Source organism: Miniopterus schreibersii (assembly GCF_964146895.1).
Source record: "Miniopterus schreibersii genome assembly, chromosome: 21".
In the NCBI taxonomy this organism is placed as follows: Eukaryota; Metazoa; Chordata; class Mammalia; order Chiroptera; family Miniopteridae; genus Miniopterus; species Miniopterus schreibersii.
The window spans coordinates 8,087,220-8,104,220 of NC_138123.1; the positions used below are offsets into that span (position 1 = coordinate 8,087,220).

Genomic DNA, 17,001 nt, shown 5'->3' on the forward strand with positions numbered 1-17,001 from the left:
TGTTCTCTTTATCTATGAGCCTGTTTCTATCTTGCTAGTTTATTTTGTTTATCAGATTCCATATGTAAGTGAAATCATATGGTGCTTATCTTTCTCTTATCTACCTTGAATATGGCACTTACTAAACAATGAAAAGTGATATAAAATTAATATAAAAAGTCAGTGCAGAATTAAATCATAAGAAATAAAATAATTGATTTAAAATGACAAGTCAAATTAGGAAGACTAAAAGGCAAAAACCAAAAATTTTATGTTCTTATTTTTCTAAATTCCAATTTGACATAACCTAATGGTTTAGGGCAGAAGCTGACAAACTCTGCTGGCCTGTTTTAGTATTGCCTATGAGCCAAAAATGGTTGAACATTTGGCTAACCTGCTAGTCTGCCACTCACCTCAAACAGGGCTACAACTTCAGGCTAGTAAGCCTGCAGATTTTTTTTGCCCATTCATTTCCTATCAAGGTTGCTGTTTCTAGTGGCAATACCCGTGGGCATGGGTGTTTAGCTCTCCAAATCAAGGCAGCCCCTCTGGCTGCAAAGCTGCTGGGTTTATAAGCAGCTCCATGCTAGCAGTTCTACTGCCCCACCCAAACCTAAGGGAAATGGGAGGGAGCTGTTTTTAACCAAGTTCAGTGGTTTTTCATGAATAGATGCTTCTCAATTTATTTACCTTGGGTTAATTTGTCAAGCCTCAAAATGGTTGTTTCTAACAATTTTGTCTAGTTTCATGTGGTTTTTAAGGAGAGATGTGCCAGCCTCTTCACTCTGTCATCATGAAGTCCACTTTTTAAAGCACCTAATTTGTCCCTTTCTTAGGAAAACTAATGGCGTAACTAATCTAGGGAGTAATCCTTTGAATTTTAATTTTGCTCCCAGTCATGAGTAACTATGTTCACCTCAATCCTCTTAATTTCTTGAATTTGTGAGTCAATACTAGAAGCCACAACTGGCTGACTGATCACTGATAAGGTGGTCCAAAAAATTACTTTATAAGCATATTAAAAAGAAAAGGTGACAGAACTTCTTCACAATGTCATACTCACAGAATTCTTTAAACAATCATCATCCACATCAAAATTTGATGTATCTGTTGGGCTACTAACTTCTGGAATATAAGGTGCTTCACAGTTTTGAATATTATCCCAATCAATTCCACTGAAAAATGGGTGTTTCTTAAAGTCTTCTATTCCATTTTGACCAAGTCGATGTTCTCTGCTACAAATGAGCCTTCGAATAAGGTCCTTAGCATTTTCAGACACATCTGTCACTTGAGCTGGAAACTGAAACCTCTCCTAAACACAGAAAAAAATAAATAAATCAGTCTTTAACTTAACAAGTAGATTGATTAACATTTATTTTCTTGAAGATACATTTTCCTTTAAATATACCTAATAAATGTATACTGATACAAAATACAGACACTGAAAGAAATACAGGAATGAGAAAAGAATGTCTTCCTAAAGAACTTTTAATTTCTTACGTGACTTAGTCATACATACACTGTAGTAAGAATAAATTAAATGCTAAAGTAACTTAAACTGCTGTCAGAATCAAGAGAATTCATTAAAAATAGAATTTGCTTCTATATTTCAAGAGTAGATGGTTCATATATGCCACATACTAATAATTAAATAATAATAATAAACATTTTTAAAGAATGTAATATGTACTTGACACTACTGGAAGTGCTTTACTCATTTAATCCTCACAGCAATCATCTAAGGTAGGTACTACTATTATCCTAATTTTTCTAGAAGAGGAAACAAGGGCACAGAGCTCAAGCAATTCAGTCAAGGCCTCATACTAGTAAATGGTAGAGCTGGGACTTGGACTGAAGCTGTCCGATTCCAGCTTCTGTGCTCTTTAACAATCATGTTATAGTACAATGACTTCTCTCTGAAATGTTTTCATGCTTTCTACAACTTTGTAGCTATTTACTGTCTTTCAACTCTTCATCACTATTTACCAGATTATCTTTGCAATGAGGTAGAAGAACATAAATTCTATAAAAGTGATTTATATATGTGGGAAGGAAGTAATCATAAATGTGTCAGTAGAACAAATTAAAAAGAATAGATTGTCACTATGGGCTTCTAGTCACATTCCAGGTTTTTGCAATTGCTCACAATTTTCTGAGACTGATCAATCAAAACCTTTTCCTTTTCTCATTATGAACAAAACCTTCCTTTTCTTACTATGAACAATCTATTTCCATTTCACTTGGTACTGAGTGGATTAAAGTTTTATTAATTTGTTCCCGTTGTACATCTAGATAGTTCTTAATATTTTGTGATTGTAAACAATACTGGAATAGGTTTTCTGGTACATACATCTTTGTTCTACTGAAGATTTCCTTAGGGTAGATTCCTGCAGCTGAAGTTGCTCAATCAAAAGTTCCAACCATTTTTTAAGGACTCCAGATACATACTTATAATCTTCTTGACAGAAAGGTTACATCGATTTATGTTCCTATCAGTAATGTCCATCTCACAGAATTATTTACAGTACCAAGAACTATTTTTTTTTCATCTTTATCAATTTGACAGGAAAAAGTATCTCATTCTTTTTTTAATTTGAATCTCACTTATCACTACGAAGGCTGAGATTTTATAAGTTCATTCTAGTCATGATTATACTGTAATAGTAATGATTAAAAACTATCTGCTTATGACCTTTATTCTACCAGAAACCATATAATTTCCTACTTAATACCTTCTCCTCTAATAAAATATAGCCGGTTAGAAACAATAATTTTATTTATAATTAATGGACTTTTACTATTCATGTTTGTCATGTCCTCTATTAGCATAGAAATTAGATTGCATACTGTTTTTACAAAAAAATTTCTTTTCAAATATCACATTAAATTTATTATATGTATTATTTACCACATTAATTTGAAAAACAGTAAAGTATACTAACTTTGTGATTCATGATTTTTCCATAGGTCTCCACCAGAGATTCTGCATAAAATGGTGTTTCTCCATAAAGCATTTCATACATACAGACCCCCAAAGACCACCAGTCACACTCAGGTCCGTATCTGCCTTTTCCATCTTCCATGGCTTGAAGGATTTCAGGAGAGATATAATCCGGAGTTCCAACAGCCACTGAGGACTGGACCTGAGGAAGTTCAGAGTTTTAGTAATCTACTAAAATATACTAGAAACAAATAGTTTTAAATTTAAAATATTTACATGTACTTACACAATAGTATCTCCTAACTACAAATTTGTCATTATCTGAATTTAGCTTCCTTGTACATATAAATTAAATTTTACATAATCTCCACACTAACAGTTCTCCAGATATTGTAACACTATAGAACCTTTATTATAACTGTGACTTAATTGACACATTTAGGGTAACAATATGATTTAAATACCATGGCCAGAAAATCAAGTAGTTTCGAACATTCTTTTTTTTAACTGGTATTTTCTGCACTGAAAGTAATGCACAATTGATTCATATGTACCTATAGCTATCTGCCTTTGTTCCATCAGATACTGTTACAACTTTCTCATTGATAATCTGCCTAACATGTACGTATAAAAAACTCAAACTGTGAAAATTTTACAGTTATAGGGGGAAACCCCTGAAAGAACTTGGCAATCTGGAGATTATTTTTAAACACCTTAATGGAAACCTAATGAAATAAATGATAACAATGTCCTGAAAACTACTTATTACTTTAAAAAATTATAAAGGAGGAAAAATATATCCTTCAAAACATAAAGTCCCAATAGAGAAAAATAGTTGGTCATATAATTAGGGCAAGTTTGATGTAAATTAGAAAATGATAGCTAACAAAGATCCTGGAAACAAATTTTGTAAGACACTCTAAAGTAAAAGAAAATTGGTTCCTTATACGATTTAAAAGAACATATCAAAAAATTAACATTCTCAAGGTAGAATAATAGTTATTTTGAATTTTCTGGACTAAATTACTATTCTTTTTTTTTTTTTATTGTTCAAAATATTACAGATGTCCCTTTTTCTCCCCATTGACCCCTTCCACCCTGCCCCACCCTCCTCCCTAGTCCGTCTCCACACCACTGCCTGTGTCCTTGGGTTGTGCATATATGCACATAAATTTGTTGGTTAATCTCTCCCCACCCCCCCCCTCCTTCCCTCTGAGATCCGTCAGTCTGATCCATGCTAAATTACTATTCTTAATCATCATTAGAGCATACTTCCTCTTTGGCAATACTGAGATTAAGTAATTTGAAAACTCATCCATTCCAAACTCTGAAAAATACTAGATAAAATATAACCATTTTTTATAAACATATAAATGAGCTTTTGAAAAAAAGCCACAACTCTCTGGGGCCAGTAATTAAGAAATGAATGAGAACCTGGGGTGGTAAGCATTAAAGCAGGGGTGAGGTTGGGGAATTTTTAGTTTTCATTTTCTAGGTACTTGGATTTTAACAGGAGGACAAAGGAAAGGCCTTGAGCTCACATGAGGTTTGAAGTGAGAGGCTATCCCATATAACCTTTACCGTAGGGTCCACTGTAAACAAAAAGCTGAATTTCAAAAAATCTGCCATTCAGCAGAGAAAGCTGATATGTGAGGAAAACATCCTCCTCTAGAAATCCATAACTTTAGGTCACATAGTCCCACCATTTGGGATTTTAATTCACAGTGCTTATGTGGTCCAAAAGTTCTCAAGCCAAGAAACTGGCAAAAATATTGGCACCAGGTTAGGTGCCTCAGAAAGCCTGGCATAACAAATTCAAAACTATTCTGGAGGGCAGAAGTCAGGAAAAAAGTATTCTTTTCAACAAACATGTAACATATAAAAATTGAGCTAACAGAAGAGCAAATCTTGACAAACGCCAGAAAACTGGTATCAAATAGACCCATTTTCCATTAAAATAAAACTAGAAATAACCAAATAAATAAGCAAATACAATATTTTGTATATTAAAAGGCATACATCTAAATAATTAATGGTCCACAGAAAAGTTCTAACTAAAATTGGAAAATACAAAAAAAAATAGTAAAATGCTCTATTATCAAAGCTTACGAAGGAAAAGCACAACCATCAGGAATGAAACAGCATTAGGAACAAAAAAGGACAAAACTACACAAATAACAGATTTTAAAACTAGGAAGAGCGCAACCTAAACAACTTTATACCAATAAAACTGACAACTCACTGACATCAGACCAAGTTGATAGAAAAAAAAATTTAACTTACCAAAACTGACTCAGGAAGAAATAGAAAACCAAAGAGACCTATAACCCTTAAAAAATTTGAATCAATAGTATAAAATAAAAAAAATTAAAAAAAAAAAGTATAAAATCTACCTGGAAAACAAACAGAAGAAAACAAAACTTCACCAAGGCAAGGATGATTTAAATGTGAACTGTACCAATTATATAAGAAACAGATAAGCCCTGTATTATATAAACTATTCTAGAGTCAAAACAGGTAAGGGGAGGAGATATGGCTCTCCTGGTTCATTTGATAAGGCTCGAATAACCTAAAAATAAAAATCAGACAAAAAATAAACTTGAGAAGGAAAATTATACTGCAATATCAAATATTATGAATCTCAGGTATGAATCTCAGGTAACAATCTAATATAAAGTTTTAGCAGAGTTGATCTGAATAGATTCAGCAATTTGTTCAGCTATATCAATACAACTTCAAGATAAAATTCTGTTGATCCAAAGAATGAATGATTTAATCTGGACAATCTATGTCATTCATCAGATTAACAGATTAAAGAAAAAACATCCTAATATCATGTCAGTGGATGTAGAAAACTCATTTGATTACAATAACAACCCTAACAACAAACAGTATTCAGAAATAGAAATTTCCTTGATCCAATACAGAATATATTCCAAAAGCTTTCAGCAAACATTATACTTAATTTGAAACTACAGAAAAAAACCATTAAAATCAGGGATAAGGCAGAAAAGCTCCCTATTACCACTCCTATTTAATATTGTACTGAAGATCACTGACTGCATGGTAAGAGAAAAAAAATAGCATAAAGTTTGGAAAGAACAAAAACCAAAGCTGGTCATTATTTGTGGGTTATATAGTTGTCTATGTAGAAAATCTAGAAAAATCTACAAATTATTTAGAACTAATTAAAATATTTAGCAATCTTGATAGTTTCAAGATACATATACAAAAATCAGCTGTGGTCCTAAAGAACAGCAATAAGCTACCAAACTGCATTTTGAAAAGTTGTTTATAATAACCCCCTCCAAAAAAAATCCACAAGGTACCTAAGAATAAATCTAATGTTATTTAAAGGTAACGAATTTATAGTGAATATTATTTTAAAACATCACTAACAGACATAAGAAGAAAATCTAAAGCAATGGAGACGCCATATTCATGGATGGCAAAATTCCATATTATAGACATAAATTTCCAGAAAATATCTGGAAATTTAAATCTCTAAATTCAGTGCAAGTCTACAAGCTTGTGTTTGTGAAAGTGTATTTGTATATGTGTATATGTATGTATACAAACCAATAATATAATTCTAACAATCATATGAAAAAACAAATGGCCAAGAATAGCCAAGACAATTTTAAAGGAAGAAAAAAAATTACAGAATCCCCGCCCCACCCCCGTCCCCGAAACTGACTTCTTACAAACATATAGTGATTAAGATGGTACAGTTTTAACTCAGATGTGAAAGCCAAAATGCAAGCTAAAACTTGATTTGGAAAGTCACAAAATTTGGAAAAGGTTAAAATGTGGTTGCTGTCCTGGTAATAATGACCCATACAAAGCCCTATAATCATAACATTTCAGAACTCTGAGGATAATGAGAACATCCTAAAAGCTTCCAGAGTAGGGGGGCGAAGGTTTTAACAGAAGGATCGGATATTAGAATAGCATCAGATATCTCAACAGTAAATCAGAAGACAATGCAATGCTTTCCAAATTCTACGAAAAAAAATAATTTCAAACCTATAATATCAGGTCCAGACAAATTATCAACCAAATATGAGGGTAGAAATGAAGCCATTCTCAGACATGTAAAATTATGAAATATTTACTTCCAATGGAACCTTTCTCAGGCAGCTACCACCTAATGAGGAGACGCGGGATCCAGGAAAGAGAATCCAATATTAGAGAGCAACACGGTGAATTCCATGATGATGAGGAAAGTCCTAAGATAATATAGTTCTGCAGTCAGCCTGCAGAACACTCTAGATTAGAATGGGAGAATGCAAGACTCCAGTATGGATATTTCCAATGGATGAAAGGAACAACTAAGTTATTTCATGTGTCTGAGAGAGAGGAATTGCTGAATTACTTAATGTGTGATGGAGAGTTCTGGGATATACAGGTGGGAGTCAGAAAACTAAGCAAAATAAAGTAGTTACTACAAGGAGAATAAAAAGTTTTCAAGAAAAAAAGTGTAATTAAAATAAACTGCATGGCACAGCTATGAATAATATTTGTTTTATAAAAAACTGACGAGGATATAATGAAAGATTGTACGATAACTGCACCGGGACAACAGAGAGAAGTGAATGGGTTGGGTGAGATGGGGGTAAGAGACCTGAATCCTCACCTTCCATGGTAGAAACAGATAATATCTAAAACTAAATAACACGAACTATATAAGTAAATGAAACAACAGAAGAGCCAAAGGATTTTAAGTGTCTGCCTTTAGAAAAAGAGATTTGGAAGTAGGAAGAACTAGAACAAAGGAACACTGTCTTTTTGTGATGTCTTCCTAACATATGTATAGATCACTTTTGAAAAGAAAATGGAAATAAAACAAGTATAAATGTTTCTTCATTATAATTTCTAAACGGAAGACCAATATGCTATTATGCCCAGGAAACCTATTTTGAGATCAATGAAAAATGAATGACTAGGAAGACACACCAGGATTTCAGGCATAAATATGACCAGGGGAAACCCATGTAGACAGAAATAGTACTAACTGCATTGTGGAATGCACGGGGATTTGGAAGACTGGATATTAGACTCTAGGAGAGGAGCCTAGCTTTGAGTCCAAGGGGGTTATAACACGCAGGACTGGGAAAATACTAGCTTTTCCCCCTGGAGTTCATTTACAGTGTTATCTTCCTCTAAAGAATATTAATTCTTATTTAAGCAGATAAATAAAAATACTTATCTTCTTGAACATGAGTTGGATTACGGTTATACTCTGAGGGCGGATATACAAAAAGTCTATGATTTAAGTCCATTTTTTTGGAGGACCACTTTCAAACTCTTATAATGACTTGGATTTAGGCTGTTAAGACAGGTTTAGGGTAAATCTCACACGTTATGAGAAGTGTTAATTAGCTCTCCTGGGCCAAAATTCCAGTGTCTCCTTAGCACTTTTTCTCCCCTAGCACTGCTTGATTTCCAGTAATCAGTTCAATTTTCAAATGGATAGTATCTATTATTTGGTAAGTCTCATACGGTCTTATACTACATATGCAAAGCTCAACCTTCATGAGGTAACCTCCTATGGATACTTCAGGCCCTTTCTCTATTCAACTCCTTTCTCTCCAATGTAAAGTCCTACAGAATCCAAGCACCCTAGCTAAACTTAATTCTGATCTATTTCCCCTTAGCTCTGTAGGACTACTATACTCTGCTCTAACTCTAGCTTTCTGCATCAGAAATAACAAACTGTCCCAATCCTGGGAAACTGTGGCACACATCACAAATTAATTTCTCTCAGAAGTAACAGTCATGCTATCTGCTGTCCACTGCCTAAAACAGCTGTCTCCAATATTGTGTCCAGTTTTACTGCTGTTTATAAGTGAGAGGACAATTTGGTACCAATTACTCCCTTCCTCATGGCCAGAGGCAGAAATCATATAATCTTTTTTTAAAAGTTACCTCCTGCCCTTGCCAGGTGGCTCAGTTAGTTGGAGTGTCATCCTGTGCACCAAAAGGTTATGGGTTTGATTCCCAGTCAGGGCACATACCTAGGTTGCAGGTTCAATTCCTGGTCAGGGCCCATACAGGAGGCAATCTATCAATGTTTCTCTCTCTCTCTCTAATCATAAACATATCATTGGGTGAGAATTTTTTTAAAAAGTCACCTTCTTAGGATAAATTTTCAGAAGTCAAATTACTAGTCCAAAATAATATGACATTTTCATGGTCTTTAGAATCTATTTTACTAAACTGCTCTCTAAAAACGTTTCTGCCAATTAAAATGATATGTATTTGGACCTCTGCTATATAGTCAGGAAACTGAAGTAAAAACCAAAACCAAAACAAACCAGAGAATAAAATTGGGGCATATAAACTTTTAAGTAAGCGAAAGAAAACAATTGAGGGGCCCAGAGTTAGCAGAACTAAAGCAAATGGTAATATGAAACTAAATCAACCTAGAGGACTTCCTGATAAAAGCATTCATTTTTTAACATAGTCCCTCAGGAAAATCAACTAGAAAAGAAAGATAAAAAATAAATAAAAGCAAAGAAGCTGCATTTTCTTTTTCCATGTAGGATTTATTTTCTTTACCGATCTGGAAATATAAAAATATCTCGAGTACAATAATAAACAGTTCAGCTAAAAAAGGAAAAAACAAGGGTCTCATAAAAGGCATACTGTAACCACCTTCAGGTCATTAATATAAATACTTAAAATAGCATATGATTTTATAAACAAGCTGTATTATGAATAAGTATGAATAAGTATGCCTAAATGCCTCTGTGGAAGAAGGTAAAGCATAGAAAGACGAATGGATGGATAATAAAGATGGTTTCTAAACAGATAAAGAAGACCAGTAGCAAGAAAAATGACTGTGGGTAAAATAATTTAAAATTTATCTTTACTTACTGTTCCATCTTCCATCAGTTTCAGACAAGAACCAAAATCTGCTAACCGAATATGTCCATTCATATCCATCAATATATTGTCAGGTTTGATGTCTCTGAAAAAAAAACACACAACATTCCGTTTTTAGTTTAGAAGGATAAACATTATCAGATACTTGGTAAGAACCTTTTTGTCTAAAATCTTAAATTATTTTAAAATTAATACTCTAAGAACATCTATTTGACTATTTTATGGGTTCAAATCCTGGCTCTGGTTCATATTAGAACTTTCTTTAACACAGGTCATTTCAGTGTTCTGGAGATAAAAAGTACTATAGTAATTTTCATTGGGGTTAAATAAATAAAAGATCTTATGATCCTACCTTTAAATTTGCACATATTCTAACATGACTGTGGTAGTCCTACTTTCTGCACACAGAGAAGACCATACTTATTTGATACCTACCAATAATACTAACTTCTAGGCCATGAAATTAAACAGGGAAAAATATACTTCCTAGACCCTGAATGTAAATGCAGATAAATTCTCAATTACTTTAGGTCATGACAAAACAAAGAAATTGCTGCATAAAACTGATTTTGGAAAATGACATGAAACAACTGCTTAATGGTGATCTATATTATATAAGCTATCTATTGATGTCAAGTCAGTGGCTTGTAAGACATCCAAATCTAACTAATAACAAAATAAATCATACCAGTTTTTGTATTTGTTTTTCCATTTGAACAATAAAACATATTACAAACCTTGGGAAAATCATACATAAAATGATTTTGTAAAGAAGACCCAGTAATGCAGTTTCTAAACATACTCTCAATATTTTAATTGTGAAAACTATGAGATTAGACCCTCACAGTTCACTCTGCTTTTATAGAAAGAAAAAGAACATTAAGTATTATATATGTAAAAAAATGCTATTGCCATGTGATTAATGGGAGTATGGTAAGGTTATTTTAATTTAACCTAAATGATTCCACTTAAGGTCTCTAGACCTCAATTTTCCCACCTGTAATAGGGGGATAATATTAGTACCACTTTAACTACTCAAGTAATTTCTGTGAGTGTGTCATAGATCACAGGTTGTCAAATTATGACCCATGGGCCAAATCCAGACCACTGTCCATTCATACATTTTATTATTAGTATATACAGATGCAACCATAAGACTGTATTTTTCTGAATGTCTTTAAGCTTTGTGACTGATACCAAACTGTGTGTAGTGTTTTGCAACTTGGTTTTATTCTACTATGTTTAAAATTTATTTATGTTGATACATTTTGCTTTAGTTCATTAATTTTAATTTTTATATGGAATACTTTCATACCCAAATTGCCTTTTACTGTAGCTGAACTAATTTACAGTCCCATGAGCATCATGTCTGAGTGCTCGGTACCCTTAAAGCTTCATATTAGAGTAGTTTGTCAAGTATTTTGACTTTGTGTCAATCTTATAAGTGAAAAATAGTAGTAAAAATATTTGATTTTTCTGTATTATCAGTGAGACCACCTTTTCATATATTTAGTAGCTTTTACATTAGTTTCTGTGGAATGCCCTTTGCCCATTTTTCTATTACACTGCGATATTTTTCCTGTAGAGTTTCAGGAATACTTTCTATATTAGGAAGACTGTCCCTCTGCCCATTATATGAGTTGCAAATCTTTTTATTCCAGTGAACATTTGGTTTTTTAGTTTGTTTATAGACTTTTCCTCCCATGCACTCTTTTGTGTGTGTACTGAATTTATCAATGTCTTCTTTTATGCTTTTGTGAATTTTAACTCAATTAGAAATACTATGTCCTCATTGAAATTGCAAAGGAATTCTCCCATGTTTCATTTCATGGGAACACTTTAATTTTTTTATGTATCAATGTTTAATACATCTGAAATTCTTCCTGGGATACCATGAAAGGTATGATCTAATTTTATTTTTCCCTCACACCATTTATTTAACCTGACTTGAGATATAACCTTAATCACATGTTAGTACTTACTTATAGGCATTTGGGTCTATTAAAAGACTTTCAATTCTGTTCCATTAGTTTATCTTTTCAGACAGTAGAAATAATTATTAAACACATATTTTAATATCTAATAGGGACAGTCTTCCTCACTATATAGTTAGTTATACATTTCTTAATAAATATATCCCTAAGTAGTCCGTATTTTTAACATATTATGGAATCTTTTCTTCTGTATCTTTTTATAATTATTGATTGTTGCTAGATTAGAAACTACTTCAGAAAAACAGGATTTTTTGCCAGTTTTTTTCACTACTGGACTCTCAGCACCTGGAAAAGAGCCTGAGCCACAACCGGATGCAGTAAATATTTACTCCATGAATTAGACTACAAAAGCTATTGATATCCTTTTTGAACTATTTTACCATTTGTAGCTTTTAGGTTAATTCTCTTTGATTTTCCATGTATAATATTTCATCTATAAATGTGATAATTTTACTATTTTTATACTTCTAATGTGTGTTTTTTTGCCTAACTGTTTGGCTAGTATCTTCAGTACAATGTAAAATATTATTGGTGACAATGGACATCTTTGTTGTGTCCTGACTTTAGTAATGTTACCAATTAAATAAGCATGTTTGACTTCTAAGGGATGAGATACACATACAGCATGTTAAGGAAGCACACATCTATTCCTGTTTTATTGAAAAACTATTTACTAAATTTGGCCCGGCCGGGCGTGGCTCAGCGGTTGAGCATTGACCTAGGATCCAGGAGATCTGGGTTCAATTCCTGGTCAGGGCACATGCCTGGGTTGCGGGCTGCAGCCGATCAATGACTCTCTCATCATTGATGTTTCTGTCTGTCTGTCTCTCCCTCTCCTTTCCTCTCTCTGAAATCAATAAAGATATATTTTTTTAAAAAAAGAAAAACTATTTACTAAATTTAACAACTCTTCTTAATAAAAAATAATCAATTTTAAAATGCAAACATTATATGTCTAAAATTTATAGCAAGAAATATCAGCATTAAATATCAGGATATTCAAGATATTGGGCTAAATAACAGGAAAAAATAGCTTAAAGGAGATGTGCCTGCCTTTGGAAAGCAGGCATTAAGAGGTATGGAGGGGGACTATTTTTCAATATAATCTTTATACTAATTGAGTTTTAATTACATGCAGTATTGCTTGATTAAAATTAATTAAAAACCAAAAATACATGTGTATAATGTCTGAGTCATTTAATCCAAGAATATGAAAATATTTTGACTAAGCCACTATGATCATCTGCAGTAATATTTTTCAGTCAAAACAGTTAATTAATGGATATCAAGATCACAGATAAACACAACAATGTTATAATGATAACACTAATTGGTCTCTGCTTGTCCAACAGGAAATACAATTATACATTTCATACACGTAATATGTTGCCTTCTGACTCACTGCACATCTCATGCAGCCTATTCCATGGCTGAAAAAGAAGTCTCTCTGTTCCTAAAATGGTTAAGAGCAGATGAAAACTCTCCTGCTCTTCTGAATTAATAAGACCTCAGGAGGATATGAGTTAGCCCTCTAGTCACCTGTTGGGTCTGAAAATATTTTATTTCTGTTTTGGGAACAAAGTATAACACTGATATGAGGTAGAACTTAAAGTACTCATAGGGAGGAGGAAATGATGACTTTCCATCTAGCTGATGCTAAATATGACCTGAATTACTAGGCAAAGGTAGGCCTAAAATTTATATAAGTCCATGCACTTTATCACCTCAAACAAAGAAAACACATCCCTTCCTTCTTTTCCAACCAAAGACTACAGCTTGACCTTTTGTAGCTTCCTTTTTCCTTCCAGATTATTATTTTCATCTAAATCTAATTCCATAGTGGCCAAAAGAAAAATGTCTGGGAGAAAGGATACAAAATATGACTTGAACTGGACCTAACCTATACAGAGATAACTCTGGTTCTCTTTGCACTCCAGGTTTCTGAAGTGTGGGCAAAGTGAAACAGAGACTCCAGATTCAAATCCCCACAAATGTCGGGGGAGGTGTGGATGCTGACCAACATCCATCATCTGAGTAAAGAATGCTCTTCATTATAAGAATGTTCTCACTGTAGTACAGGATGGAAAGAGATCCCAAATATACACTAGGTAGAAAGATGTTTACACTTACATATTGTCAGTACACTTGCTCATGGAACCTAGTCAGCACTTTAAGAAACTCAAACAGCCCTGGAGAGGCCCATGTGAAAAGAACAAAGGCCCCAGGCCTATATCCCTGGCTGAACTCAAAGCTGATGAGCCATAGTACCCATGTGAGTGAGTCATCTTGACAGTCCATCTTCCAACCTCAGGTGTCACTACAACACATGCCAAATAGCAGAGACACACCAGTCCCTGCCTAGTCCTGCCCAAACTGCAGGCTCATGAGTAAAAAGTGACTGTTGTTTTATATTAGTCACTATATTTCAGGGTCTACAGAGATGTGCTGTCTTCTCCTTCAATGGAGGGCATTGCTCCCATTGTCAGCAGACAGCTCCCAACTGTCAGCTCATTCAAAGTTGCAAAGAGCCTCTTCACCAAAAGGCCTGCCTTTCTTGGGCAGCCCATATCCATTAAATGACTGATACAGAAATACAAAGACTTGGCCATTTTGACGAACTGACCTGATGGGCCACAAACTCTCCAGAACACCTAGTAGGGCTGGCTAAGGTTTGGCCTGCGGTGCAATCTGACTTCTCCCTCTGCCTAATCCTGCTTCTGCCAACACCCTTCCACAGGTATTAACGCATCTTGCATTACACAGTCTGTCTCTGTGCCTGCTTCTGGAAAACACGTTCCACAGCAATGGATAAACAGAACAACAGGCCAGCAGAACTGCACTTCCTGATATAAGAAGCAAAATAACATCTGGCATTCAGAACCACTCTGGGTCAGTGACATCTTGCAAATAAGGTAGCAGCCAGCCAACCAGATACCAAGTATTGTCAATAAAAGGAGTGGAAGGGAAATTCAGGCAAAACATTAATTCTAACCTTGACAATCGATGAAAACAGAGAAAGAGAAATGTTTAGAAGAGATAAAATCTCTACACTATCAATGTAAAAACATTATTCAAGTTTTTTCCTAACTTGAATATGAATCATACCAATTATCATTAAAGTTCCTAAAGTCAATAATTTTCCTTGTCCCCAAGCAAAAGTGAATTACATTTGGCTTAAAAGAAACAGTATTATTTTAAAACTCTCAGTCAAAATTAAAATTTATAATGATACATTTTTTATTTATAACATTAGGAATAAAAAAGCATTCCAAAACAATGAGCGTATTGAAAAGGGCAATATTCTGTGGGTCATTTTTACTTTAATACTGACTTCACCACACCATCAGTACCAAAGTATGATTATTATAAATATTATGCCTGGAATAGAAAATGTGGATATAACAAACTGGATTCTTCTGGAGTTTCTTCAAATAATTCTCAAATATATTTGAGAATTACTGTAGCAATATAAAATTACTTTAAAATGTATTCATGTACTGTTATGTCATCTAGGCATTCCTTCCTGTCTTCATTGAAATCAACTTGTTTCAAAAATTTATACTTATTCACTTGACTCTTCTCTGATAAATCCAATTTCATATTCCAAAAAGTTAACACAACTCTTCAAACACATAGTTCAAGCTGCCTCATCCAAGTAACAGGCATGTTTACACTGATATTATTGCTGTGTCCACCATATAAATTGCTATACTAAATGTAGATTGCCCAGACAATGTGATTTTGCTGTAAGAAAGCCCTGACTAAAGGCCAGTGGGTGGTCTTTATAGTGAAGAACCAATGTTACCCAAAGACAGGGTCTGGCCTTTATCCTCAGCTACAGTGAGGTGATCCCTAGGCTCCTGGAATATCATGCCTGATAGGAGTGTCTTTGTTTGCCTGGGGGCTTAGTCACCAAGCAGTCTAACAATGTGATTTATGAGGGATGTAATTTATATGAGACATGTGGTATCAGTTTTACTTCTGAAAGGGACTGGAAACTAAAGGTATCATCCCAACCTCTGGGAAGGGCTAGAGACTAACGGTCAGTCATGCAGGCAATATGCTGAGACTCTCCCCCAAAACTCTGGAAACCAAAAGCTCAAGCGTGTTTCCTCGGCTGACAATACACCATGCTACTGCTACACATGAATGCATCTTCACCCAATGCATTTCGTACTTCTCTTGAACTCTGCCCTATGTGCTTCTTCTCTTGGCTGATTTTCATCTGTACCCTTTCCGTGTAATTAACTGTAACTCTAAGAACAGCTTTCAGTGAGTTCTGCGAGACCTTGTAAGTTAAAGAAACTGAGGGTGTTTTGGGGAACCACCCGAACCTACAATTGGTGTCAGATGTAAGGGGGGGTCTTTTGGGACTGTTCCAACTCTGAAGTTGGCCCAAAATCCTCACAGTTACTGAAATACCAAATGAACTATAATATAATGGTTGTTTTTATGTAAAATAATTTCAGTAATGATACACACCCTGAATTCACCTATAGCTAAAAAATTTTAACTATAATGTTATCTACTTTAGTAATTTCAGATTATACAAATACCTCCTCTATTAGCAATATGAAAAATTCCAGTTTTGAAATGTGACTCCAGGCTGGGAAAGACTGAAGGCAGTTTTTTATTAGCTTCATGCCACAAAGTATTTCTATCTCACTATAAAAGTGTAATGATTTTACATACACCAAGGGGAAAACTGCCAAATCATACCACGAATCCAAGCTGAAAGAGATGAAATCAGCCCAACGCCCTGGTGGAGGCCCAGCACATACCTATCCTTCATAAAATTCTTATGGGATAAGGGATGAAAAACTCTTTAGGACTGAATTCCATGGTATTTCTCCCAACAAATTCTATCAAAATAGGTTTGATCCATTTCCTATAATGTCTCAGTACATTTTACACTAGAGTTAACCATATTATATAAAATGTTATTAACATTAAGTAGATGAGGTTAATAAAAACTGTAAGTACAAACCTTGAACAGGAACAAATCCCACTGGGGAAAAATAGGAGTTATGAAGAAATCCATGAATAAGTGAATTATTCTAAGTTTTGGTTTTGTTGTATTTTTGAACTAGGGTAAGAAGAGATTACTTCGAAAAAACACATTCCACCCTAAGAATTTGTTCAAGCCAGTACTTAACTTTAAAACAAACACAGGAAAGCACACGTATGCCATTAAGTTCC

The 17,001-nt window shown here is 34.1% G+C and overlaps 1 protein-coding gene across 9 annotated transcripts in view; it reads right to left on the reverse strand.

Annotated features, from left to right (window-relative positions):
* The window catches only part of CDC42BPA (CDC42 binding protein kinase alpha), a 145,877-nt gene that overhangs the window by 79,771 nt on the left and 49,105 nt on the right, over nucleotides 1-17,001 (reverse strand). For all 9 annotated transcript variants that reach the window (XM_081124177.1, XM_081124176.1, XM_081124175.1 and 6 more), the window contains 3 exons: nucleotides 9,800-9,893; nucleotides 2,922-3,122; nucleotides 1,043-1,291 (listed from right to left, as the gene is read on the reverse strand). In XM_081124177.1, coding sequence (XP_080980303.1) covers nucleotides 1,043-1,291; nucleotides 2,922-3,122; nucleotides 9,800-9,893 — 544 coding nt within the window. The remainder of the gene's footprint in view (nucleotides 1-1,042; nucleotides 1,292-2,921; nucleotides 3,123-9,799; nucleotides 9,894-17,001) is intronic.